The 25,279-nt window shown below is 42.8% G+C and overlaps 2 protein-coding genes across 5 annotated transcripts in view; one reads left to right on the forward strand and one right to left on the reverse strand.

Moving 5' to 3' along the window:
* The window catches only part of pm20d1.2 (peptidase M20 domain containing 1, tandem duplicate 2), a 34,009-nt gene extending 13,705 nt beyond the window's left edge, over positions 1-20,304 (reverse strand). For 2 of the 4 annotated variants that reach the window (XR_016114460.1, XR_016114462.1), the window contains exons 1-14: positions 19,847-20,304; positions 19,637-19,723; positions 16,203-16,438; positions 14,063-14,149; positions 13,847-13,980; positions 13,657-13,776; positions 13,506-13,581; positions 12,609-12,670; positions 12,455-12,533; positions 12,304-12,375; positions 12,067-12,232; positions 11,900-11,999; positions 11,615-11,775; positions 1,508-1,585 (exon numbers count right to left, since the gene is read on the reverse strand). Coding sequence is in view for 2 of the 4 variants with exons in the window: in XM_088992262.1 (XP_088848388.1) it covers positions 11,646-11,775; positions 11,900-11,999; positions 12,067-12,232; positions 12,304-12,375; positions 12,455-12,533; positions 12,609-12,670; positions 13,506-13,581; positions 13,657-13,776; positions 13,847-13,980; positions 14,063-14,149; positions 16,203-16,438; positions 19,637-19,723; positions 19,847-20,045 (1,548 nt within the window). In the remaining 2 variants the exon portion in view is untranslated. Of the gene's footprint in view, positions 1-1,507; positions 1,586-11,436; positions 11,776-11,899; positions 12,000-12,066; positions 12,233-12,303; positions 12,376-12,454; positions 12,534-12,608; positions 12,671-13,505; positions 13,582-13,656; positions 13,777-13,846; positions 13,981-14,062; positions 14,150-16,202; positions 16,439-19,636; positions 19,724-19,846 lie in introns of those variants that run through there. The other 2 variants (XM_088992262.1, XM_088992248.1) reach the window with 2 other exon arrangements.
* LOC148902865 (acidic mammalian chitinase-like) lies at positions 1,781-8,522 on the forward strand. The gene is made up of 12 exons (XM_088992238.1): positions 1,781-1,899; positions 1,990-2,029; positions 2,118-2,147; positions 2,230-2,434; positions 3,373-3,429; positions 3,541-3,706; positions 3,784-3,908; positions 3,982-4,105; positions 4,199-4,381; positions 6,005-6,124; positions 7,317-7,449; positions 7,547-8,522. The coding sequence occupies exons 2-12, from the start codon at positions 2,005-2,007 to the stop codon at positions 8,356-8,358; spliced, it is 1,980 nt and encodes a 659-aa protein (XP_088848364.1). The 5' UTR covers positions 1,781-1,899; positions 1,990-2,004; the 3' UTR covers positions 8,359-8,522.
* Positions 20,305-25,279: the final 4,975 nt, after the last annotated feature.

Raw genomic sequence — 25,279 nt, forward strand, 5'->3', positions numbered from 1 at the left:
ATGTTCAAACAACTGTGCTGACAAGTCTTTTTATAGGCCCTTAACTCATTCACTGCCAGACGTGTAAAAATGTCTCCACTCCTGTGCCAGTTTTTTTGTCATTGTCACTCGAATTCCAGGACACACAGAATATTTGGTTTTACGACTACAAAAACATTTGCAGCGTATGAAACCTGAGACTCTCTTCTTTTGTCAGAGAAAAAGAAATAATTCCTAAATTATATGGATCCGGAGTTATATGACCTTGAAATGAGGGCGGCTGTCCACAATTGAATGCAATACGTACATATTGGTTTATATAGCGCTTTAAAAACAGCTGAAGCTGGAACAAAGCGCTAACATGAAAAAAGGGGAAATGCTGCCCCATTCTGGAAGGAGAAAATCTTGCCAGAGGCCTTGGCCTGCGCTTTATCAGTACCCAAACAAGAAAAAACAAAACGGAACAAATTCGGGAATGGCGCTATACGTCATATTTTCAATTCCCGAATAAATTCATGAATGGCAATGAATGAGTTAAAAGTGTTTCATTGACGCCTTCTGCTAACTGGTCTCTCACTGACTGCCATTTTGATTAGCTACCTGCTCCAAGGTACTCAAAGCACTTTAATACTGTCTCTTTGAGCACCTACCGATGACATGGCATCAGGAGCAACATGTATCTTTTGCCAGGACACTTGGATGACATGTTCATAACGGCTGGGGATTGAATCCGCAACCACTGGTTTGTGAGACGATCATTCGAACACCTGAGTCATGCTTTCCCAATGATTAAAACAAAGCCTGCTACCAAAAAAAAAGAAATGAAACACGAAAAAGGGGGTAGTGGTATTTGTCTTCCCTCTCGTCTGTATACTGAGGCTAACTCAACCAACATGACTGACCTTAGATCGTCATAGGAACCTCCCAGTCGGTCTCAGTGTGGAAAAATGAAGTTGGCAGATATTTAATCAGCGTACAATGTGTGCACCATGTTGTTGGATTTGGATTACATTTATTGTCAGTCTGCTATGTAGGCAGAGCAAATGTGGCAACTTCCTTTTCTGCCCGACAAGTTGAACATAACCAAAAAGTGATATGTGATAAAACTGCAAGAATCAAAACAGGGGCGCGGAAAATCATACTGGACCCTCCACACCCTGCCCACCACCTTTTCCAGCGACTCCCCTTGGGCAGGCCCTGCCGATCCATGCGCACAAAATCCATCAGACATTTAAACAGCTATCCCCCCGTGCCATTAACTCTAAACAGTAACCCAAATATAACTGTATAGTGCCTCTTTGCAATTTTTTTTTATTATACTCCTGCAGCGTGTTCTACTGGAGACAAATTCCTTGTGTGTTCAACATACTTGGCAATAAAGATGATTCTGATTCTGATTCTAATCCTGAAAAGTGGACAGAAGGTAAAAAGCAGGGCAACAGTGGAGCAATCGTTGTACTAAGTTCATCCTGTCTACTTGATATCTAATTTTAAGCAGATTCTTTACTTACAGACAGTGTTCAAATACCTGACATGTTTCGGCGACTACTTCTGCCTTCCCAGTGGAGCAAGTTGAAGTCCATAGTTCGGCGCAAGGAGCTGCAAACTAGATAAATATAAAATAAGCGATGTTGCATTACAAGTGCGCGATTACAAACGTCTGATGGGTACATTTATCAAGTTGTTCTTATCTTCAGAAGGCATATTTACATAACCGCCGTTGCGTTATCCTGGTTTATGTTTCAAGAGACATAGATTATCATTAGAGCTACTAAAGGCTTGCTTTTCTCAGCGGTCGTTGTGCTTTGGAGAGCATCTGTCTAGCTGGGGCGGCATGCAGCCTTTGTCCCTCCTTTAGCGTCCTATAAAATCCACTTCCACGTCCGGAACTAACGCAGCCAGCCAATTGCCTTTGACCAGGTAAGACGTCTACTGATATTTGAAGCTTTAACAAGGGAATTTCTAACCATTTTAACGAGTACTGTCGTCCGTGATTATCTCTGTTCATAGCGAACTTCCGCAAACATGGCTCAGCTACAACTACTGGCCGGTAAGCTTCATATTTTCCATTTGAAACAAAGCCACATCTCCAGTACCCTCACCTCAACATACGTAATTATTTTGAGTTCTCTTTTCAGGACTGTCCCTCTTGATGTGCCTTCATGTTGGTACGACCTTGACTATGTTCACGGCTCCCCTTTTCGCCAATACCATCATCGTTATTCGTTGCATTCTTCTTCTTTATAACAGCGTCCTCCACCAAACTGGTGTGTTACTTTACCAACTGGTCCCAGTATAGGCCAGGTGTTGGAAGATACACACCAGAAAATGTTGACCCTCATCTCTGCACACACCTGATCTACGCCTTCTCCGTCATAAACCCTTCAAATGAGCTGTCAACCTACGAATGGAACGATGACGTTTTGTATAGATCCTTCAATCAACTCAAGACCAGGCAAGTTCTGCCGGTCCGACACGGGGATGGCATCAAACAAATACAAACTCAACACACCACAGATATTCAAAATGGTGTTTTGAACGAGTTGGGCTATGTCTTTACTCATACAAGTGTTCACTAATAGGTCAACCTCGCCCCATATTTGCTTGAGGAGGTCAGGGAAGCTCCTTTTATGCCCAATCGAGACACACTCCTTTTTCCAGTGAAGATTCCAACCTGTAAAATGTTGTCAACAACTGTCATCACAAATGATTGTTTACCTAATTAATGGTTAGGTTAGGATGTCCAGAAATGGGCAGTAAACTCCAGCCTGTGGTAAATGAACGCTAACAACAAGCACACAGAAAATGACACTAGATCAGTGGTTCTTAAACTGGGTTCAATCGAACACTAGAGGTTTGGTGAGTCGGTCTCAGGGGTTCGGTGGATCCTCCGCCGCAGAGGTCCACCCTTCAGTCTAGTCTGCAGTTAGTTGGCAGTCATTGAAAGAAAGCTTCGGTGGATGAGCATATGAAACTAGTGGGGTTTGGTGCTTCCAACAAGATTAAGAACCAATGCACTAGATGTACTGGTTACAGAAAAACGCGGAGGGGACGTTCATAGAAGGCTCTAACTAAGCTAAAAGCAAGCAGACAAAAAAATGAGAGATAAGGGCACAACAGCCAAGCCACCGAACGCTGAAAGCTAATGGTATCAATTCTCAAGAGGATTGAGTGTGTGTTGGAGTCCATCCAGACTGTCTTGCGCGAGACGTGAGATTCTGAATTGGTTGGCAGGCAATTGCAGGGTACAGACAAACAAAACAATGCACCCTCAGAGTCATGCTGTAGGACAATTTAGAGCCTTCAATGAACCTGCCTACCGTGTTCTTGACGTTTTCAATTTTCCTGGCAGTATTTGTCTAAGCTTAAATTCTGAACGTGATGGTCACACAGAAACCCCCAGTTGAAGACTCTGCTCGCTGTCGGTGGCTGGAACTTTGGAACGACACAGTAAGAACTGTCCTTGGATTCATTGCAAACTAAACAATGATGGGAATATGAAAGCTGTTGCATGGCGCGTGCCCATAAAGCTGGTGAAGAAGTGTCTCCCCACTGCTGCAGATTTACCATCATGGTTTCCACTCCTGCCAACCGCCAGACGTTCATTCGTTCTTCCATTCAGTTCTTGCGACGGTACGGCTTCGATGGGTTAGACCTGGACTGGGAGTACCCCGGAGCGCGAGGAAGCCCTCCGGTGGACAAGGAGAGGTTCACGGTGCTTTGTAAGGTCAGCTGACCGAGCCGCAAATGACTGGAGGCGTCAACTTGAAAGATGACTGCAAATTGATGGGATATTCCTCGTAGGAATTGCTGGCTGCCTTTGAGGAGGAGGCCACACAAACAAGTCGACCACGCCTGCTACTCTCGGCTGCGGTTGCGGCTGGGAGGGGAAACATTGACAATGGTTATGAGATTGCTCAAGTGTCAAAGTGAGTCCCCTTTGGCTCTTGAACTCCTCCTTTTGTGACATTTGGTCAGCGCAAAATGTTCTGTGTCGGGCAGCTTTCTAGACTTCATCAATGTGATGACCTATGACTTCCACGGTGCATGGGAAGCCATGACTGGTCACAATAGCCCCCTGTTCCGCGCCGCTGCCGATGAAGGGGAAAACATCTACTTCAATGTGGTGAGTGCCATTTTAACACTGGCCCCCAATTCCAACCCTGCAAATCCAATGTGTTGTCATCAAGCAAACTTGTTTCTGTCGCCTTTCCTGAAGGATTTTGCAATGAAATACTGGAGAGATCAAGGAGCTCCGCTTGAAAAGCTCAACCTTGGTTACGCAACGTATGGACGCACATTTCGAACACTTTCAGGAACTCATGGTATTGGCACACCTGCCGCCGGTGCGGCCCCGGCTGGGAGATACACACGTGAAGCTGGCTTTTGGTCTTACTATGAGGTAACATACCAAAAACTCACTGTCATTGGTCATAAAGAATCAAAACTTCTTTTATATACATGTACGTATATATTTTTATGATTGTACCTAAATCCATCTACTCCTAGTTATGTAATCGCTGACCGAGACCAATTATGTTAGTTTTTTTTTTTGTTTTTTGTTTTTTTTTTTGGGGGGGGGGGTCATCCTATTGTAGTATAATTAGACATCCACTTTAATAGGTGGCACTGGCATGCTCATTGTCAGAGAGTGGGTATGGAGTATTAGTTCTAAAGTCCTGAAAAGATTCCATATCCTTTTCTCGGGTGGCTGCAACCAATCGTATCATCTGGATTTCGATATATTTTTCAAATAGAGGATAGTCGATTTCAAATTTTAAACATGTTCAAACGTTGTTTTCCTTGATGGAAATAAACTTAGACCATTAACGCATTCACTGCCATTCCAATTGAAAAGCATGCAATGGAGCAGCAATCCCGAATTTGTTCGGGTTTTGGTTTTTCTTGCAGAGGGGTGTGGATCAAGCTCCCGTCAGACCTCTGGCAATGTTTTTCACTCCCACGAGGGGGCAGAATTTGCCTTTTGTACAGCCGCCCCCATTTCAAGCTCAGATAACTCCAGACCCATATAACTTCTGATGAAAGAAGAGTCTAAGGTTTCTTACGCTGCATTGATTGTGTATGTAGTTCTAAAACTCAATCTTTTGTGGATTCTGCAATTTGAGTGAAAATGACAAAAACCCTGGAACAGCCTTGGATGCATATTTGCACGTCAGGCAGTGAATGAGTTTAAATTGTTGGCGAATAATGATTTTGACAAAAAAACACCATTGCTGCTCACACACTCACAAACCTATTTTGATGTGAGAGACATTCTTTGGTATATGTTCAAAAGTGTTGCGGCGAGAAAAACAATTTGCAACTGCAATCTTTTGGGGGAAAAAGGCAACTTTCACGACGTGCGCACATAATCGCAAGAAGAGGTGGCTCAGTGAGCTTCAGCCTTGTGAAAAGCCTTCCCAGAAAAGTTGTTCCAGTCATTAAAGGGTGGACAAAGACGACTGACTATATATATATGTGGTCTTTGCGGGTATGTGTGGATAGGAACACTATATATTTTTTTCAGCATGCCAATATTTGGAACTGCGCAACAAAAACCACTTCCCAAACTTTGACATGCTGACTCCCATGCAGTCTGATTGAAAGGATCAGATGCCGACTGTCACATATGCAAATACAAGAAGCCCATTCACTTGCCCAAGTGCAGATTGTTGTAACGCACAGGTGCCAAAGTCAAGGCTCGGGGGCCACCACATCATTTTTTTCGGCAAAGCAAATCAAATTTGTGAAATTCCATGATGCTTGCTATATCCTAACCAAAATGTAATATCTTAGGATGGAAACCACAATAACAGTCATTATTCTTGACTTCAGATTTGAAAACCAGTTATTCATTAATTTATTGTGCGCTCTATATGTAGTACGCGGAGGGGATTAAACACTAAAATGGCTTCCTCAAATTCATAACGGCCCCCGAGAGGAAACCATAAGTACAATGTGGCCCGCGGCAAAAAAATTACTTTGACACTGCTGTTCTAACGGATTCTTAATTTCATCCCAACAGATCTGTGCGTTCCTCGGTATAGGAGGAGATCTCAGCTGGATCGTGGAACAGCTGGTGCCATATGCCGCTCGTGGCAATGAGTGGGTTGGCTTTGATAACAGAGCGAGTTTTGAAATCAAGGTAATGACGTGAACTCCTTCAATGAATGCTGAAGTTAATGGACTCATTGGTGGGGTTTGTATGCTGTTTATGTTGGTGGAGACACGCCCGCTACTTTGTGCCAACTGGCCTCGTCAAGACAAGTGGAGAAAAAGTTGTCAAAAATGAAGATTATTATCTTTGTAATGGGCAGACACTGTGTGTTCTGAACAGCATTTGACCCTGTATATGTAGTTCCTACACATTCTAAATGATAGGATTAGCCGTTATTAGTCTTGCAGTGGAGACATTGACATTTCGCAGCAGAAAACTTATGAGAGGAAGAGGAAAGGAAAGAAAAAAGTAGAAAAACAAAATATAGGAGCTGCTGTAAAGGCAAGCCCCTCTCGTGGTGTCATCTTGAAGTCAAAACAAAAACTAAATAACAAATAATATGATAACACAAAGACAGTCATTCAATCCTAAGAACTTTCTGTACCCCCTTTGTTGCATGAAGCAGTTGTAGATGAAAGAGGAGAGGATCAAAGCGTCCTTTTCACCAGTGTATCAGGGACGTCATGGTGAAATGTTCATGTCTGCTACAATCTAAATGTTGAAAGCAAACACGAAGCTGTAGCATCCATTGACGAAAAGAGACGGTCTCACATCCCCTATCCCACATAAATCCACTTCAATTCCAAGCTATGACGGTTCCACAAACGCATTGGCGCATGTGAACAAAGTGGGCCTGTGAAAATGTTGCCCAATACAAGTGCAAAAAAGCACAACCGCCCCAGAGCGTCCATCGATGACAGCCAAATGGCACTGACATTCTTCCCAATCAAAACCTGTTATATTCGTGCCACCGAAAAGGCGCAACAAAAATCAGTCTCTTCTTGATGATTTTCATTGCCAAGAATGCATAAAACAATCCACAACCATTCCACATGACACACAACAACACAAAGTGACAAAAGAAAACACAAAAACAACAAAAAGACTCATGGGAGAGCTTGCTGATGGCTGCCTACTCGGGTGCCATCTTGGACTTCTTTGCGCCAATAGATTCAAATGCATTTTCCTTCATTGCCATGCGACACAGTTACAACAAGGAATTGATTTACCAAATACAAATGTCCACATTTTTATTGTGTTGTTTCCATTCCTATTTAGTTTCAAAAATGTTTTGCCATTTGAAACTGAAGCACTCTAACTACTCAATGTTGTCTCTCAGACGCGGTATCTGAAAGAGGAAAACTTTGGTGGGGCTTTTGTCTGGGCTCTGGATCTTGATGATTTTTCTGGACGCTTCTGTGGACAAGGAACCTATCCACTCATCCGTTACCTGCGCACTCTTCTGGATTCAGGTCTGGAATCGTGCACCCTCCAAAAATTGTGATCTGTCAAATAAGTCAAATATCTTGTGTCTAATCTCTTGGATGATCATTTCATTCATCTGGGTAGATTTACAACCAATCCGGCCATCAACTACAATGCCAGCAGAGACCACGCCCGGACCGACTGAAAACACGCAGGCACCAGAGTTCCCAACGACGACAAAGGCCACAACCACACCCTCTCCCAGCACAACAGTGACAGAGACCACCGCTGCACCAACCACCGCTGCACCAACCACCGCTGAACCAACCACCGCTGCACCAAACACCGCTGCACCAACCACCGCTGCACCAACCACCGCTGCACCAACCACCGCTGAACAAACCACCGCTGCACCAACCACCGCTGAACCAACCACCGCTGCACCAACCACCGCTGCACCAACCACCGCTGCACCAACCACCGCTGCACCAACCACCGCTGCACCAACCACCGCTGCACCAACCACCGCTGCACCAACCACCGCTGTACCAACCACCGCTGCACCAACCACCGCTGCACCAACCACCGCTGCACCAACCACCGCTGCACCAACCACCGCTGCACCAACCACCGCTGCACCAACCACCGCTGCATCAACCACCGCTGCACCAACCACCGCTGCACCAACCACCGCTGCACCAACCACCGCTGCACCAACAACTGCTGCACCAACCACCGCTGAACCAACCACCGCTGCACCAACCACCGCAGCACCAACCACCACAACTATCGCATCTGAAACCAACTTCTGTGCCGACAAAGATGACAATCTGTATGAAAATATTAACGACAGAAACTCCTTTTATCAGTGCTTCAACGGCCGCACCTTCATCCAAAAATGTCCAGCTAATCTTGTTTTTAACATCAAATGCATGTGTTGCGATTGGCCAAAATGAACATTAAATCATTGCCTTGCTCAAACATCGCAAACATAAAAGGGACTATATGCAATGCAGCCGACAAACACCATAAAAATCCTTACTGTTTATGTGGCGACATAAATAAAGTATCTAGTTTGTAGGTATTTTTACCCTGATTATCATTAAATCCAATCCAATCATTGGTATTGTTAAGTATTTTTATTTTAATTTTGGGGGGGTTGGGAGTGTCCCATTACTATTTTCTGTCATAGTCTTTGGTCACTCAGTGTCAGAGATGTTCGGTCGGACACTGAACAAAGGCTCGAACACAGGAAGATTGTCTTTTACTGCCAGCAGGGGACACAGCCATTCATGACCGACGCCCCACTTCTGCAGCGCTCTGCCAAGCTATTTATTGAGAGTATATGCAAATGTAAGTGATACATTAGTAAAACATAATCTTATTGATTTGAATACCATGCTCCTGGACGTCCCAAGCACCAACAACTAAAAACAACGTAGACATAGACATTTTATTTGGTTGTCCTTTCCCTGAACTGATAAATTTGTAACCTGGCTAATGACCACTTCCTGTGAAGGAGTTTACCAAGTCCTAAATTAGTCCAAGGCCAGATCTCTTACATGTAGATGACAGACAATGAAGACAACTTTTAAATATGATAACTTCTTTTCTGTCTAATTTACAATAGATTATTTTCTTACAGACAGTGGCGTTCATGGGTGTTCAATTACCTTACATGTTTCGGCGTGTACTTCCGCCTTCGTCAGAGTGTCACGGATGTTGAAAAAAAGAGCACAAGGAGTGTGAGAATGAGACAGCAACAATACAAACAAGAGCAATACAAGAACAAGCACAACAGGAACACCATAAATCAGCCATCACAGACCACTGCAAAAGAGAGAATCACATCACGGACTGGGAGAAGGCCGGCGTCATCCGCACGGAAGAAAACAAACATCAGCGCTGGATCAGGAGGCCATTGAAGTCCGGAAGCGAGAACCAAAGACCATCAACAGGGATGAGGGAGCTTACATGCTCTCTACCACCTGCAGCAATATCCTGGAGGCACGAGCGGACAACGGGGGGCGTGACTTGCCTGTCAGATGTGACAGGTAGGTCATGCCCTCATAGTAACATCAGCTGAAAAAGGCGCGTCACAACATCCATGACACTCTAACAAAGGCGGTAGTCCTCGCCAAAACATGTAAGGTAATTGAACACCTAAAAACGCCACTGTCTGTAAGAAAGGAATCTGTTGTAAAATAGATAATAAGTATACAGTATGAACTTAACAGAACTATTCTTTTCTGTCTATTCTCTATGACTCAGATAGCACAATCACCTCATGCCAAGCAAGTTAGACGTCCGTGCCATGTTAGGCACACACAACAGCACCGGGCGTGCAAATAATACCCAGACAACTTGTTTTGTTTGAGACTTGGTCATTGTTTTTGCTGGGTAATTCTATGTACAGTACTCCATCGTTTTGTGATTTTGTTTGTGGTTGTTCATGAAAATAGCCAGCAAATTCACTGCTACAATCTATCAAGAGAAGTTATGGCACCATTTGATTTTGGAGCTTTCTGCGCTTGGAAACCATAACCAACAGAGTATATCAAAAGAATTGATTTTCTTCACTTCATTTTCTTTATTTTCACTTTTTGTCAATGAAAAATCATGATGAACAGCAAAATCATGCTGTTACAACACATTCATTTTCTGATCATCTTTATTCTCAGATGGATTGGGGGGGGGGGGGGATGCTGGAGGCTATCCCAGCTGTTTTTGAGCAGAAGGTGAGGAACACCCTGAACCCGTTGCCGGCCAATTGCAGGGCACACAGAGACAAACAACCATCCGTACTCACACTTCCAACAAGGGAAAGTTTAGAGTGTTCAATAAGCCTGCAAATCATATTTTTGGAATGTGGGAAAAAGAAATTGGGGAATGCCTTTATTAGTCCACGAGAAAAGCCCATGCTGCGCAGCCACTCCGCGGCGGTCTTGGAGAACATGTAACACATTTTACACTGCATAGACAAAAGAGATTCAATCAAATATGAAATTAAAATCCGAGTGGACGCAGTGCAAAGTCAAAATATTGAATGTAAAACAGTGGTCAATGAAAGGCCATGTCTTTCTTTGGTCGAACATGACCACATTTTTTCCAGTGTTGCCACTATTAACAAAAGTCACACCCACCACCAGGAGTCAAAACTCAAGGGCCCCTGTGGTGCTTGTTTTCAATACTCCCAATTGAAAAGATCAGCCTTTCACGATTTTTCACAGTTTACTTCTTAGCTGGTTATTTGAACTGGCAGCTCATCACAACGGAAGAGGATTAGGGCCACTGAAGAGAAAAAAAAGTGGCAAGATTATTACTTTAGAGTCAGAATTATCTCGGAATTCTGATTTAAAGTCGGAATTTTCACTTTAAAGTCAGAATTAATTCTCACTTTTAAATCACAATTCTGAAAATAAGGTCAGAATTCTCATTTTTAGGTCAGAATTCTGAGATTAAAGTCAGAATTAGGTCAAATTTTGAGGAATAAAGTCAGAATTCTCACTTCTAGGTCAGAATTCTGAGAATAAAGTCAGAATTCTGAGATTAAAGTCACAATTCTGAGAATAAAGCCGGAATTCTCATTTTTAGGTCAGCATTCTGAGAATAAAGTTAGAATTCTGAGAATAAAGTCAGAATTAGGTCAAAATTTTTTAGAATAAAGTCAGAATTCTCACTTCTAGGTCAGAATTGTGAGATTAAAAATCAGAATTATGAGATTAAAGTAAGAATTGGGTCAACATTTTGAGAATAAAGTCAGAATTCTCACGTCTAGGTCAGAATTCTGAGAATAAAGTCAGAATTCTCACTTTTAAATCAGAATTCTGAGATGAACGTGAGAATCTTGCCAACCTTAGTTTGTTCTTCAATAGCCCTAATTCTCTTCCGTACATCACACACACTCCAATTTTTTTTTTTTTTTGCCTTGGGCAAACGTGTATTTGGACGCCCTCTAGTGGTGACATATTTAAAACATGATCCCAAAACACTAGGTCCGTTTTGTGTATTTTACAGCCATTCAGACACAAATAAAACATTCACGATTCTGAATCAATTATGTCATGACAGCTCTTGTACAGAAAGCATCATTCATGTTTCCTGACAAAGTTACAGTGCAATAATCATAACGCCTTGACCTTAAAACATTGCCAACTTGTGAACATCATCAAATTGAAGCACCTGGAGCAATATGCATCTGCATCGTTTTACCTTCAAGGTATGACATTGATGTTCCATGAGGTCAGAGTTCATGGACAGAAGTGTGAGGCTCAGGAAGTTTGTCAATGTCACAGTTTTGGATCAATCTGGAGTAGAACAGAACAATATCCTCGTAGTTCTTTTTGGAAATTCTTTCATTAATTCCATGAAACCTAAGAAAAGGGAACAAGACACTCTGTCTAAATCTTTGAGGGCGGGTGGGTGACTCATTGTATAGTTTTTGTAGGCAATTTTCAGTCATCGGTCAAAAGCTTCTGCTTCAATTCGCGTTCTTACCTTTTTGCATCCCCTGGTTTAAACCACAAAGGGGAAAAGCGGTAAATGTCGTTGGTCAGATCTTTGAAGTGTCGGCTGTCGGTGTTCCCAACGCAAATGCCTGCATTCAAAGAATTAAATTCACCACTGAGGACTACTGGGTGTCCCATTTTAATCTGTCACTTTACCTGGAGCGACTGTTACTGTCGGAAACATGTCCAAAACCGTTTTCTTGATGATTTGGAAGCCATACGAGTTCTCATCGGATGAACTGACAGGCAAAGGATCAAAGCCTTCAATAAGCTCCATCTTTACACGCTGGTCCGCGACTGTCCACTGGATGAGGTCCAAAACCTTGAAGGGAAAAAAAACAGTAATTCCATTTGATGCCGAATGCACCCGATTGAACAAATTGGACATGATACCTCTTGTAATGACTGCGCTGAGTGGATTCGTAGATTCACATAGGCTTCAGCGTGGGACGGAATGACATTCGACTGTAAAAAGAACAAAACATGTACAACATATTTTGAGAATCACTATGAATGACTGCGATTTTAATTCTGATGACTTTACCTTTATGCCTGCATGAAAGATCGTGACTGCAGTCGTAGTCCTTACGAAAGCATTGGAATCAGGTTTTTGTTCAAGAAACCTGTACCACAAAACATGCTCATTTTTTTACAAGTGTACAAAAAAAACTGATGGAATACATGGATGGAATGATTACCGGCCAATAAGTGGAGAAAACAGCCACAAATTGGATAGGATGAACCTCAATGGCAGCCCAAACTAAAATCACCAAAGGCAGATTTCAACCACATGAAAGTTGAACAAGTAGTTTAACCCATTCACGAATGTATTCGGGAATTGAATACATATGACATAGAGCGCCATTCCCGAATCTGTTGGGTTTTGTTTTTTCAAGCTTATGTGCCGATAAAGCGTTAGCCATGGCCTCTGGCCATGTTTTTTTTTCTTTTCCACAAGGGGGCAGCATTTCCCTTTTTTCCATCTTGGCGCTTTGTTCCAGCTTCAGTTGTTGTTCAAGCGCTATATAAACCAATATGTATGTATTGCATTAAATTTTGACAGCCACCCTCATTTCAAGCTCATATAACTCCAGACCCATATAATTTAGGAATTAACTCTTTTTTTCTGATGAAAGAAGTCTAAGGTGAAAAGGTTTCTACAGCCGTCATCTGTATTTCTTTGAATGTGTCGGACGTTTCGCTCCTCATCCGAAGAGCTTCGTCAGCGAACTAAAAATTGAGCTGTAGCTCTGGCCCTATAGATATCCCTAATGCACAGAAGTGGCTTTGATAGGCCCCTGCCCTAAGGTTGGGGGGTGCAGTGTACAACTTCCTGAAGCTAATCTGATTACTTCTTTTGTTTTGTCTGATTATGTTCTATGACTGGCCCTGATTGCCCCATTCGCTCCGGTATTACCTCATCAGCATGACTAAGCCTATGTGGTAACGATCGAAGGCATTTAATGTTTATGTAGTCCTAAAAATCAATATTGTGGATCCTGGAATTCAAGTGCCAATGACAAAAAACCCTGGCACTGGAATGGACACATTATTGCACATCGTCTGGCAGTGAATGAGTTAAGTGAAAAATGTACCTTGTGAGCTAGCTGCTCAAATGTTTGACGTTCTGGTCCCTGACCAAATAACATCGGCATGGGGTTGTCCTCCAATCTAAGCAATAGAATAAGAAATATATATAAGAAACCAGTATCCAAAAATAGACTATAAAAAGATGGGTGGGAAAACCGTTTGACTGCTGCAGCTAAGATGCCAATGCTGCTCTCCCTGGTAGGCATTGACGCATGGCCGGGCAGAGTAGACACGCTCAGCTTGACGATGGCGAGGCCCTTCTCACTGACACCGATTCTACAACAAAACATCTCTCATTGATGTGCGTATGGTCGCAAAAATATCATCGTGATGCTGCCTTTCTCACAAAGCTGCGGGTCCGTTGAGACCGCTGATGACTCCATCGAGTACGGCCAGACCCTCGTCCAGCACAAAGGACAGCCGCACATTACGCTGCTTCAAGACTCCTACGATGTTCATGGCACCCTGATGACCGCTAACCTTCCAGAGCAAAAAAAAAAAAGATGACCACTCAATTCTGAGTCTGTACATTGCGTGTGTGCGAACGGAAAGTAAGGTTTACTTCTTCATCATGGCCGAGACCAATGTAAAATCCTCTTTGTGGTGCGTAGCCTTTCATCAACAAGTATTCCAGGGCCTGAAGTATACCCTGGTAAAACACATGAGAAAATAATGGTGGACCGGCTGTGCATGATAATAATAATAATAACAATAATAATAAATTTCATTTCTAAGCGCCTTTCAAAACTCTCAAGGTCACTTTACAGTCACAGGATCAGTTTTTATGCGGGTGAGCAGCGGCAGCCACACGCACCAGCGATAACTCAGTGTCAGAGATATGACAGACACTGTGGACACAGACTCGGAACCAGAAAGATTGTCCCTACTGCCGGCAGGAAACGTAGTCATCTATGACATGCGTCTGAATTCTGCGCCCCTCTGCCAAGCTATTTATTGAAAATACATGCAAATTAAAGTGATACATTAGTAAAACATAGTTTTCTTGATTAGAATACCACGCCGCTGGACGTTCTGAGCACCAACAGACGTAAGCACTAAAACATTGTGTTTCCCATGAACTGATAAGTTTGTATCCTGGCTAATGACCTCTTCCTGTGAAAAGGAGTTTGAAGTCCTAAATTACCCATGTGATATGGACTTCCCCAAATGGTAAATGACTCCTGTGAAGCTGACCGTTTAAATTGCTGTGTCCGTTGACCTGATTGACCCCAAGTTGCCCGTGCTACACTTGTGTATTGAGTCACAAATGTTGAATAAGCATACAACAGCATGAAACTTTTAAATATGATAACTTTTTTATTCTCAAATCTCTATCACTCACATAGATAGAAAGTTAGCTATCTAGCTAATAGATAACTAATAGATAGCAAATAGATAGCTAGCTAGGTAGCCAGCTAGCTAGTTAGATAGAAAATAGATAGCAAATAAATAGCAAATAGATATTTAGCTAGGTAGCCAGCTACATAAATAGCTAGGTATCCAGCCTTTCAAAACGCTCAAGGTCATTTTACAGTCACACGATCCGTTTTTCTGCGGGTGAGAAGCGGCAGCCACATGCGCCAGCGTTCACTCAACCCGGAATAACTCAAATAGATTGAACGTTAGCTAGCTAGTTAGCACAAAGCGCTAACTAGCTAACTAGTTAGCTAGCTAGCTAATAGATAACTAATAAATAGCTTGCTAGCTAGGTAGCGAATAGCTAGCTAGCTAGGTAGCCAGCTAGATAGCTCAAGTGAGAAACATGGTGTCAACAGACTCTCCTACTAAATGAATTTTTTTTTTGTGGTTACACTGGTGAAACTGATGAAAAGAATGCTCTTACTAGAGCAATAAAGCTCATGTCAAAGATGCAAACAAAGGCTCAAAGCATGTGAATTGAAGAGTACAGACACTCCCCAATTTACGAACTATCGAGTTACGAATATCGGTACATACGAACATTTTTACAGGTACAGTATGTCGAAAATTGTTCAGACAGAGATGTTGTAAGTTAGATTGTGTATTGCGCGCCTTTTTGTGGCCGAGCTCGCTTGCGAATGGCTGCGTGCTTTGCTTCACACACGCACAGAGACACATTTGAAATTTCAAGGGCTGGAGTTGACATGATGGACACCAAGGCTAACCAATCAGCGCTCGGCTACGCTGAAGTGTTGCCAAAATGTTTAGGCCCCGATCCGTAGAGCTCGCTTACGATTGGCTGCATTGAGTATGTGGGCGGGAAGGAAATCCCTCTTTCCAGTTAGGAAGACTTGAGGCGTAATTAATAGCTGCTGCCACGTAATTCAGTTATTACCTGTCACCAGCTTCAGTAATGGCTTACTGAAGACCCAAGGATATATGTTGTTGTACTACAGTAGGTGTAAATTTATTTTACGATTGTTAGAGCGTCTGTGTTTTATACTTCCCCGTTCAGTGTTCGACTTAAAGATACATTCCAAACAAAATATAGCACTGAAGCAACTTCCGACCAAATTCACCTGACAAACGCCCACTCGGAACGTATCTCGTTCGTAAGGTGGGGAGCACCTGTATATCTTGTGACGGCCAATACACAAAAATACATTCCAGAAGGACCTTTTTTTTTTCATTGGAGGTCAGCCATCACTCAAGTTCTGCCATCCGGATATCTCCTGCCAATTACTGTTAACAAATAAACATTCCGAAGTGGAGGATTTTCTCACCATCAGAGAGCTCTTGTCATCTATCGTCCCTCGGCCATAGATGAAACCGTCCATATCCTGGGCGGAAAAAGGTGGCGCCTCCCAGCCATCGGACTCAATGGCGGGTACCACATCGATATGAGCCAACAGCATGTATGGCAGCAGTTGGGGTTGCAACCCTGGGATCCAAAACAGGTGGCTGTAGTTGGCCACTACTTCATGGTGTACCAAGCTTGAGGTAAAAAGGGTCGGGAAGGCTGGCAAGACAAGAGAAAAGCAGGGAGAGGGCTGAAACGACTGCAGCTTCTTTGTCTTTCCACCCGAGTGTGGAAAAATGGCTGTTGTTCGCTGGCCATTCATTTAGAGTGATGTGCACATTTTAACACAGCATCATGAACAATATGGGGGTTCAGTATCTTGCTTGAGAATACTTTGACATGGTCACAAGGGTTGAGCATCAAACCCACAACCTTCAGATGCGAGACGAGATGACCACTCATCCATTGAGCTATGTCACTGCTGTTGTGAAATCACCCAAGACGCCTCCGAATAATCCTGATGCAGCTGTTAACTGTTTATGAAGAGTCCAGCAACAGGACAGGAGGACTTTTAGAGCAGAGAAGGTATAATGCCCCCATCCAAATTACCAAAAGTGTTATAAGGAGGGTCATCATTTAGTTTGAAGGGGAAAAATACAAAATAATTGTTTTTTCTCATGATGCAAAATGGCACCTGTCACGAGAGCTGGCCAGTCTCTCTTTACATAAGCACGAGTGCAGGTAAAACATGCCCTCCGACCTGTGGCTAAATTTGGTACTACACCTTTCAAAGGCTAGACAACCGTACAGTGGGGCCTTGGCTTACGAACTCAATTGGTTCCCAGACATTGTGTGTAAGGCGAAAATTGTGTATCCCAAACATTTATTTCTCATAGGAAACCATTAAAATGAGAATAATACGTAGGTCTCCATAAAATATACTTTTCAACTAAATAATCCTTAAAACTACACACAATATACTTTATTCTATGTATAATAAATGTGCTATTGTATTGCAATGAAAGAAATACACTGCACTGTATAATAAAGTCACTTTATTTACATTTGTGATGGTCGTTGATGGCTCTTAATTGACACCTGTTGCTTTCTGACTTGTAAGGTCTTACGAATCTGAGGCATCACATTATCATTCATCATCTTGATGATTCCCCTAGCCAGTCTTTTCTGGATGAAACTGTTCAATAAAAGCCTGCACATCATTCCACTTGCTTTCACTTGAGGCTCACTTGCTTGCTTCTGCTTATCCTCTTGAAGGCAAATAAAATCCTCTGTGTTGAGGACCTCATTATGGTCAACAACAAGCTCCTCGATGTCATCTGCATCCACTTCGAGTCCCGTAGGTGCTGGCAGAGATTTTATTACAACAAAAGGCGAATCCACGACCCGTAATAACGCAACAAAAGAAGGCGGGCGGGGGCAATCCGTCCAGCCTATCAAGCTAGGCAAAATGAAATGGCACACGGGGGTGCAAAAGCTTACGATCCCGGAACGCAACAAACTTACGCGATCACGGCTAACAATCACCTCGGGCGAAGCAAACTCTTGTGCTGGCAAGTCCAAGACACTGGCGAGGAGCGAGGCGTCGTAATCATGTCACTGGTGAGGTGACAACGACTCGTTTAAATGTCCCAGTGGCGGTGATTAGGGGATTGCGCCTCACCAGTGTCTTGGACTTGCCAGCACAAGAGTTTGCTTCGCCCGAGGTGATTGTTAGCTGCGATCGCGTACGTTTGTTGCTTTCCGGGATCGCGAGCTTTTGTACCCCTGTGTGCCATTTTATTTGGTGGCCCCGCCCCAGGTGTCAACTTGCACGTGACAAGTTCGGTGTCATTAGTCACGTGAAAGCATCGAGTAAATAAAGCCTTTGTGTGAAGCTTTGTTGCAAATGTAGCCACGAGGGGGCACAAGCCATTGTCTTATTGTGCCGGTCCCAAGCCCGGATAAATACAGAGCGTTGTGTCAGGAAGGGCATTCGACGTAAAGCTTTGTTGCAAACGATGGTAGCAATGGTGGACTTCGCATATCGGTACCAGGCTTTTTATTTGTCGAATGGTAGTAGAAAGTTACTCTCAGGGCATGGAGTCGAGCACTTTGCTGGCATGGAGTCGAGCAAGTCGTACTGTAAAACTCCACATGCTGAGCAGGTCTCTGGGAGTTGCATGTGTGTCTGAGTCCGAGGCGATTGTGATCTTCTGTCCCGCGACGGCTGCGCCTTTATATCATTTCCAAGCGTGATGCCACAAACACACACCTCGTTCGTGTTTCTCAATGATCTCCTTCTTCTCCTCGACTGTAATTTTGTTTTGTGTCTTCTTCGGCTGAACACGAGCCTGTGGTGTGGTCTTTTTCGGTCCCATCAGAATCAGAATCAGAATCATCTTTATTGCCAAGTATGTAGAACACACAAGGAATTTGTTTCCGGTAGAACACGCTGCACTAGTATCGTTGTCAAAAAAAACTTCTAAGTGGCACTATACAGTTCCATTTTGGCTACTGTTGAAAGAGTTCAAAGAGTTAATGGCTTGGGGGAAGAAGCTGTTTAAATGACTGCTGGATTTGGTGCGCATGGATCGGTAGCGCCTGCCTGAGGGGAGTAGCTGGAAAAGGTGGTGGGCAGGGTGTGGAGGGTCCAGTAGGATTTTCCGCGCCCTAGTTTGGATTCTTGCAGTGTGCAAGTCCTCGAGAGTGGGTAGCTAAAGTATCGTTGAAGACGATCGACGTATGCACTCATAGAAATGGTGTGTGGAAAGGTAGGCCGGCTGGGACGCTGTTCGGTCGTGTGCTTTGGTGTTCTTCCGTCGAAGATTACTCCGCCAGCCGTGGTGGGGCGCCGCTCCGTGTGTATCCCGAAGAGTAGCGCTTAATCCTAGGTTTAATTTTCATAAATTTAACGTTCGTAAACCGAAAATTTCGTAAGGCAAGGTGTTCGTAAACCGAGGCCCCATTGTATTTTACTCATACGTGTTAAGTCTCACGATTTGGTCGGGAGACTCCCGATTTTGACCACAATACTCACAATACTCACTTTATAAACCAACTATTGACACAATGCAGACAGGGCATTTGTCAGGTGAAACAAGAGAAAATGTAAAACACAAAATACATTTTTATATTAATTGAACGTAGAAATAAAAAATGAACGATTTCTTTGTGTTTTATTTGATTTCTAATTTATAAGTTTGTAACGCTCACATTATTTTAACACGCAACACAGAATCGCGAGCACGAAAAACTCCTGATTTATGATTTCTGAAACTTAACATGTATGATCTCCGGCAACTTGTTCAAGTATTTATGTTGGTTCCTGTTATGCAATTGTGAGCTGGAGTTTTGTCCTTGTGATTTAATTTACTAGTAGTTATGTGCTTTACTTTGAAAAGGGGAGCACGGTGTTACCTCTCCGGAGAAACGAGTTGAAATGAAGCAACGCAGTGGTGTTGCTCTCCGTGGGTGAAAATGACACCGTGGGGATGCGCACAGCCTCTGGAAGACGATGAGGAAGTACAGATAAAGCAGCAAACAGGTAAAGTTAAGACGATGATGAAGTAGAGATAAAGCAGCAAACAGGTAAAGTTACCTTTCCTACACTTTGCTTTTTTGTCGTACCTTGAAAGTGAGCGAGGAGTTCCTCTCGCTTACGCTGGTCGATATCAAGCGAAATGAGGCTCGGCGTTTGCCAGTGTGCGAGTTGAAGTCCGCCGACATTCTCGTCCAGTGTCAGCGTTCTGATTGACGCTATCGTAAACAAGACGAAAACAGCTGCGAATCCACCAGCTACGACAAGCTTCACAAATTTGATCACCATGACCGTGATCTGGGAAACTACAGTGTATGCAATTCCTGCAATTGATTTGGTCTGTCAAATGGTTCACAAAGCGTACAAAAGTCAACTGGAGGGATCAATAACTCACCCAACGCACATACTTGAGTTAGCTGACGCCTGACTCCACGCGCATGCGTCAAATTGTGACATCACAAGCCGTGCACCGTCAAAACAAAAATAAATTGGCAACCGTGTTTAGATTAAAACTACGGAAGTATCACATTTTTACGTGACACTTTTCACGTTTAATGTGATAGCTTTTGCGTTTTTACAGGATAATTATCACCTTTTTACATGATCCGTATCACGGGTTTACATGAGAAGTTTCATGCCCCAGTGTGACAGCAATCCCCTTCCAGTTACAACTACGTACTTAAATTAGAACATGTTTTTGATCACTTAGCCAGAATGGACCTTAACTGTGTGCCATTAACCGCTGCTTTATTTATTTGGTTGTTTATTTTTTTATGTCTGTCTGTCTGTCTGTCTGTCTGTATAATAATAATAATAATAATAATAATAATAATAATAATATAATAATAATAATAATAATAATGCATTTTATTTGTCTGTGCCTTTAAAAACTCTCAAGGACACTTTCCAGTCATCTGTTTATTTGGGTAATTTGTTTGTTTGTTTGTTTGTTTATTCGTTTGTTTGTTTATTTGTCCTGATTGGGGTAAATCGGTGATTTGTCATAACTTTTTGGAGAACTTTGATTGTGGTGAAGGCCTTGTCCTCAGTTCCAGTTGTAAGTAAGTTGAAGTGGGGTTTCTTGCATGTTTCGATGAGAAGGTTTCTTCAGCCGTCATCTGTTCTTTTTTGAAATCATAAAAGTACAGATGACGGCTGAAGAAACCTTCTCATCGATGGACCACTCCTGTACGACTGAGAGCTTACACAGACGTATTTCTTGCATGTTGGAAAAAAAGAACACACAATTAAAATCAAATAATCAGTGTGTCCTTTTTCTTTCATTTCTGCCTCTGTGTTCTGTGGATTGTTTGGCAATGAGCTCCACAGGAAGACAGTTTCCTTCAACACAATGAGAAAGCCCAATTAAAAAAAATTCCATATACCCAAACCCGGTCTGTTGTTTTTATGGATACATTCAGTGCACAGAACCTGTTCTGGGGTTGCTCATTCATCCACAACAGGAGAGAGAGCCAATAAAGACACACATGACTGAGTGTATTTCCCATTTGAACTCTTCAGGCAGCATTTGAGCTTCAAGTATTAGTGAAGGAGGGGAAAAACTGCTTGACCCCGCTGAACTAAGAGCAATGCTCAACATTTCCAACAAGGGAGTATTTCAAACAAACCCCTGAATGAAATGGTTCAACATGGAAGACCAACTTACTTCTGCAGTCATTGAAGTGATGCTGAAGTTTTCTGTTGGAAATGAGGAACCACTTCAAAATTTAGAGTCTAAATTAATACTCCAGAACATTATATCAGAGTTTCATGTCCGCTTAACTGCACACATCCAATTCAGTTATAAGTAATGTTAAGTACAGTGCTTATAATGGAATTAATTGCACTTTGCTGTTTAAGAAATGGCTTTAAGCGTTTAATAGAGGTGGGATTTTTATTCAGCTTTTAAAGTGCCATAAAATGCTGTCATTTGGATCTGTTTGAGGGTTTTGGATTTCATCTCCAGTTGGAGATGCATCTGTTTTGCCTTGGCATCAATTTCTGGGATTACTTAAAGACTCTTTGCTGTCAGATTATTCATCTTGTTCCACATGTCCCTTTTGTATTCTCATACTACCGTCATGGTGTACTAAGCCCTGATCGTTCCCAGGGAACCCAACCCCCTCATCTGTCACGATCCCCTCATCTGTCACGATATGGTGGAAAGCTGGGACTTTGTGGCCAATTCTTCCCCCAATGTTCTTTCATTTTTGATCAATGACCGCTTACGTATTTTGAGGACAAAATGTGTCTTTTGTAATGATTCTTCTACAAGTACCACCATGGAGGAGTCAAGAACATGCAAACAATGTGACTATCAAACTTTATTTCTTTGATTTTTTTTTTAATCTAGACCATACCCACTGACCCAAAGAGTGAATGTGGCATGTTTGTCATACAAATGTCCTAATAACTTCAACAGGCATAACATGAAAGAACCAGTACATCATGCAGTCTGCTATCAGCACCATATTTGTGATCATCTTGAATCTTAGTTGAATTAGGTTCATCCTGTCTACTTGGTATCTAATTTAAAACAGATTATTTTCTTACAGACAGTGTATTGTCAGTGTTCAAATACTTGACATGTTTCGGCGTATACTTCCGCCTTCGTCAGAGTGTCACGGATGTTGTTGTCGTCGGAGTGTCACGGATGATGGCAACAACATCCGTGACACACTGACGAAGGCGGAGGTATACGCCGAAACATGTCAGGTATTTGAGCACCTACAATACACTGTCTGTAAGAAAAGAATCATTAAACAAAATCTTGAATCTTGTCTCGGGAAAAGCGTCCACTCTTTCAACCATTTCACTGACCGTTACATGGATTCCTAGGTGCTGTTGTTTTGGTCAACTATTAAGACATACATGTCCGGTATTATCTGTATCTGAGATCATTACACTTACATATGGAGAAAGGCATTGAACATCTATTAGATTAGAGGGATGGTCACTCTTAGGACTATAAAGACACGATTGGTGGATGTGTAATATCTGATATTAGGTCTTGGTAGACCTGATGTAGTCAATGAAAGCTGGTGTTCAAAGACAACCTCAGAATTGTAATAGGCTGTTCCACTTTTGTCGTGATGATGAGGTGTTTAGAATGGTTCCAAGACTCATACCTTTATTTCAAACCCAAACTAGAAATGACAAGTTTTCACATTCATTGTTAATCATGCAATTCAGTAGAGCGTTGACAAAGAGTTTCCTTCATGGCAAAGCTTGGACAAGAGTCTGGTCGGCGACAGACTTGGAGTGTGAGATCCACGACACAGAAGGCTATTTATTTGACAAACAAAAAAGTCGGATCGTTTGACAAGGACAACAGACTCCAGGAGGCCACCTCCATGGGGTGAAACTTGGATTGTGTACTTGCTGTTTTAAATCTTTAAAGACATCAGTCCATCTATATCATAAATCATTGTGTGATGTGACGATGATATGACAGACTGGAATTGTTTTACGTACCGTAAAGCTAAAACGGAAAGCCTTTTTTGGATTTACCATCTCCGGAACAAGAGTTTCCTTTTGTTGACTGTCCACTGTCTGTCCAATGGCTTTGAACCCTACATGAAATGCGAGAGGTAACTCACATAGGAATAGAAAGCCATATGACAAGGTTGTGGGCTCATCTGGATGCCAAGATGCTTGGAAAAGCTTGGAAACAAAAAAAAGAGGTCAAACGAGGGGCAGGTTGCAGACAACATTGTGGTTTTTAAACACGCACAAGCATTCATAATTAAACGCAGAAACTTCCTAAGCCCTGGGGAACAAGCAGTCGCCTTGAAATTCTACTTTTGATAGCACCCAGTCTAATTAAATGAACCCTCCCTCACTGATGTTTGAACACCACAACAGACCGTACTTGGAGTGATTTCAATTCATTGGCTGCCAAAACCAATATTTGTGATAAACGTGTAAAGTACCGTTTTGATCACAGCAATTTTCCTGCTCAATCTTAAGAGCGTCATTTAAACTTTTTTAATCCCTGCACGACTTTGGATTCAAACCACCACTAGACACAGAAAGCCTAGTGAGTACCCCGGCATTTTGAGACTCGGCATTAATTCACCAACCTCACTGAAACTGATTGCTGGATCATATAATCCCATCAATTCAGGCCACGAGCATCATTTTCAATGGAGGCTGGAACTGTGGAATTGCTGAAAGTGCCCAACTGGCACGATTTGCAAGGTGGTGGTGGACCCCAAAAATGCAGGCCGGGGGAATGAGCATTGTGTATTTGACACATTTTATTAAATGAAGTCAGCAGGAACAAAATCGCAAACAACAAAGTAATCAGAAGACAAAGGTCCAAAGTAGCTAAGAAAACCATGAGTTCATGACAAGATGAAACAAACCTGACAGGGTGAAACAAATAACCCGACACTGAATGGGAGTCCTTTTAACTGCTACTGATTAAAACGACCAACACCTGTGCAGCTGCAGGCGAGGCCCTACAGTGCCACCCGTTGGTCTCAAACTGAAACGTGAGACCAACAACGTTAAAAGTGACTCCATACTGGGTCATTCAGGCAACAATACAGTGTAAAGGCCTTGTGAATTTTATCTGAACCGTCGTGAGTACATAATATCGCTGATGGCTTTGCTCCCCTGAGAGGTGCCATGACGCATTTGACTCTTCTCCAAGGTACATTTATGTGATGTACCCACCCAACGTTCATTTAATCAGAGAGATACAAGCAAAAAAAGAGGCTGAAGTTAACAGTTGTTAGGTTCTTGGTTTTCATTGAGTTGGTACTCCAGGCTAGATTTCCTAACACAGAGAACAGTAGCCATTGTACAAACAAGAAAAACTCTGCTGTGGACAGACGGGAAGTGGGCTACTGTGGACCACAGAGGAGGCATTTATTGACATTGTATCAAGTGCAACAGAGGTATTTTGGCTGCGTAGGAGCCAGGTATTTGTCAGTCTCTGATTCTTGTCTCCAATTCAAGCAACAAAAGACGCTTTGAGACAGCGTCCCTTGCCTCCGCCCCCCACCCCCTGCACTGCAATCCCCTTTACTGTGCTGCAACTTTTCAACGCTTGGAGAGCCACTCCTCTTCCACTTTACATGCACCTGTTCCAAGAGAGGCAAGCGGAAAACTACAACTCTTTTTTTTGCTTGGGATATAAGAGCAAGCTCAGAGAGTGAAGTTGCTGCAAAGTTGTTCATTCAAAGGAAGGCCACCTCCAGTGAGCCTGCATCTATGCATATCCCAGCATAAATTACGAAAGCCTGCATGACAAGGTTTGTCCAGACAAAAAGGTGATTGTTACCCACAAGGCAGGATTAGCTCTAATCCTTTGACAGCATACATGGCCCCTCTCTGCTGGGAGCCCATTCGGACAATCCGCTCTAACCAGATGTTTGCAATCGCAAATGATGATCTCTACCACGTGTTTTATTATTAGAGTGCTGCATGCATGATGATGGATTTAAAAGAACAAGATCGACCCCGTGGACGACTCACCCGTCTTCAAAGGTCTGGCTGTGAATCTCAAGATGATG

The sequence above is a fragment of the Hippocampus bargibanti genome, linkage group LG01, assembly GCF_051943395.1.
Source record: "Hippocampus bargibanti isolate YZ-2025 linkage group LG01, ASM5194339v1, whole genome shotgun sequence".
Classification (NCBI taxonomy): Eukaryota; Metazoa; Chordata; class Actinopteri; order Syngnathiformes; family Syngnathidae; genus Hippocampus; species Hippocampus bargibanti.

Coding starts and splice junctions, on each gene's coding strand:
- LOC148902865 (XM_088992238.1), top strand. CDS start 2,005: ATGGCTCAGCTACAACTACTGGCCG. Junction 4,106..4,198: donor AAAACATCTACTTCAATGTG/GTGAGTGCCATT, acceptor CCTTTCCTGAAG/GATTTTGCAATGAAATACTG. Junction 6,125..7,316: donor GAGCGAGTTTTGAAATCAAG/GTAATGACGTGA, acceptor GTTGTCTCTCAG/ACGCGGTATCTGAAAGAGGA.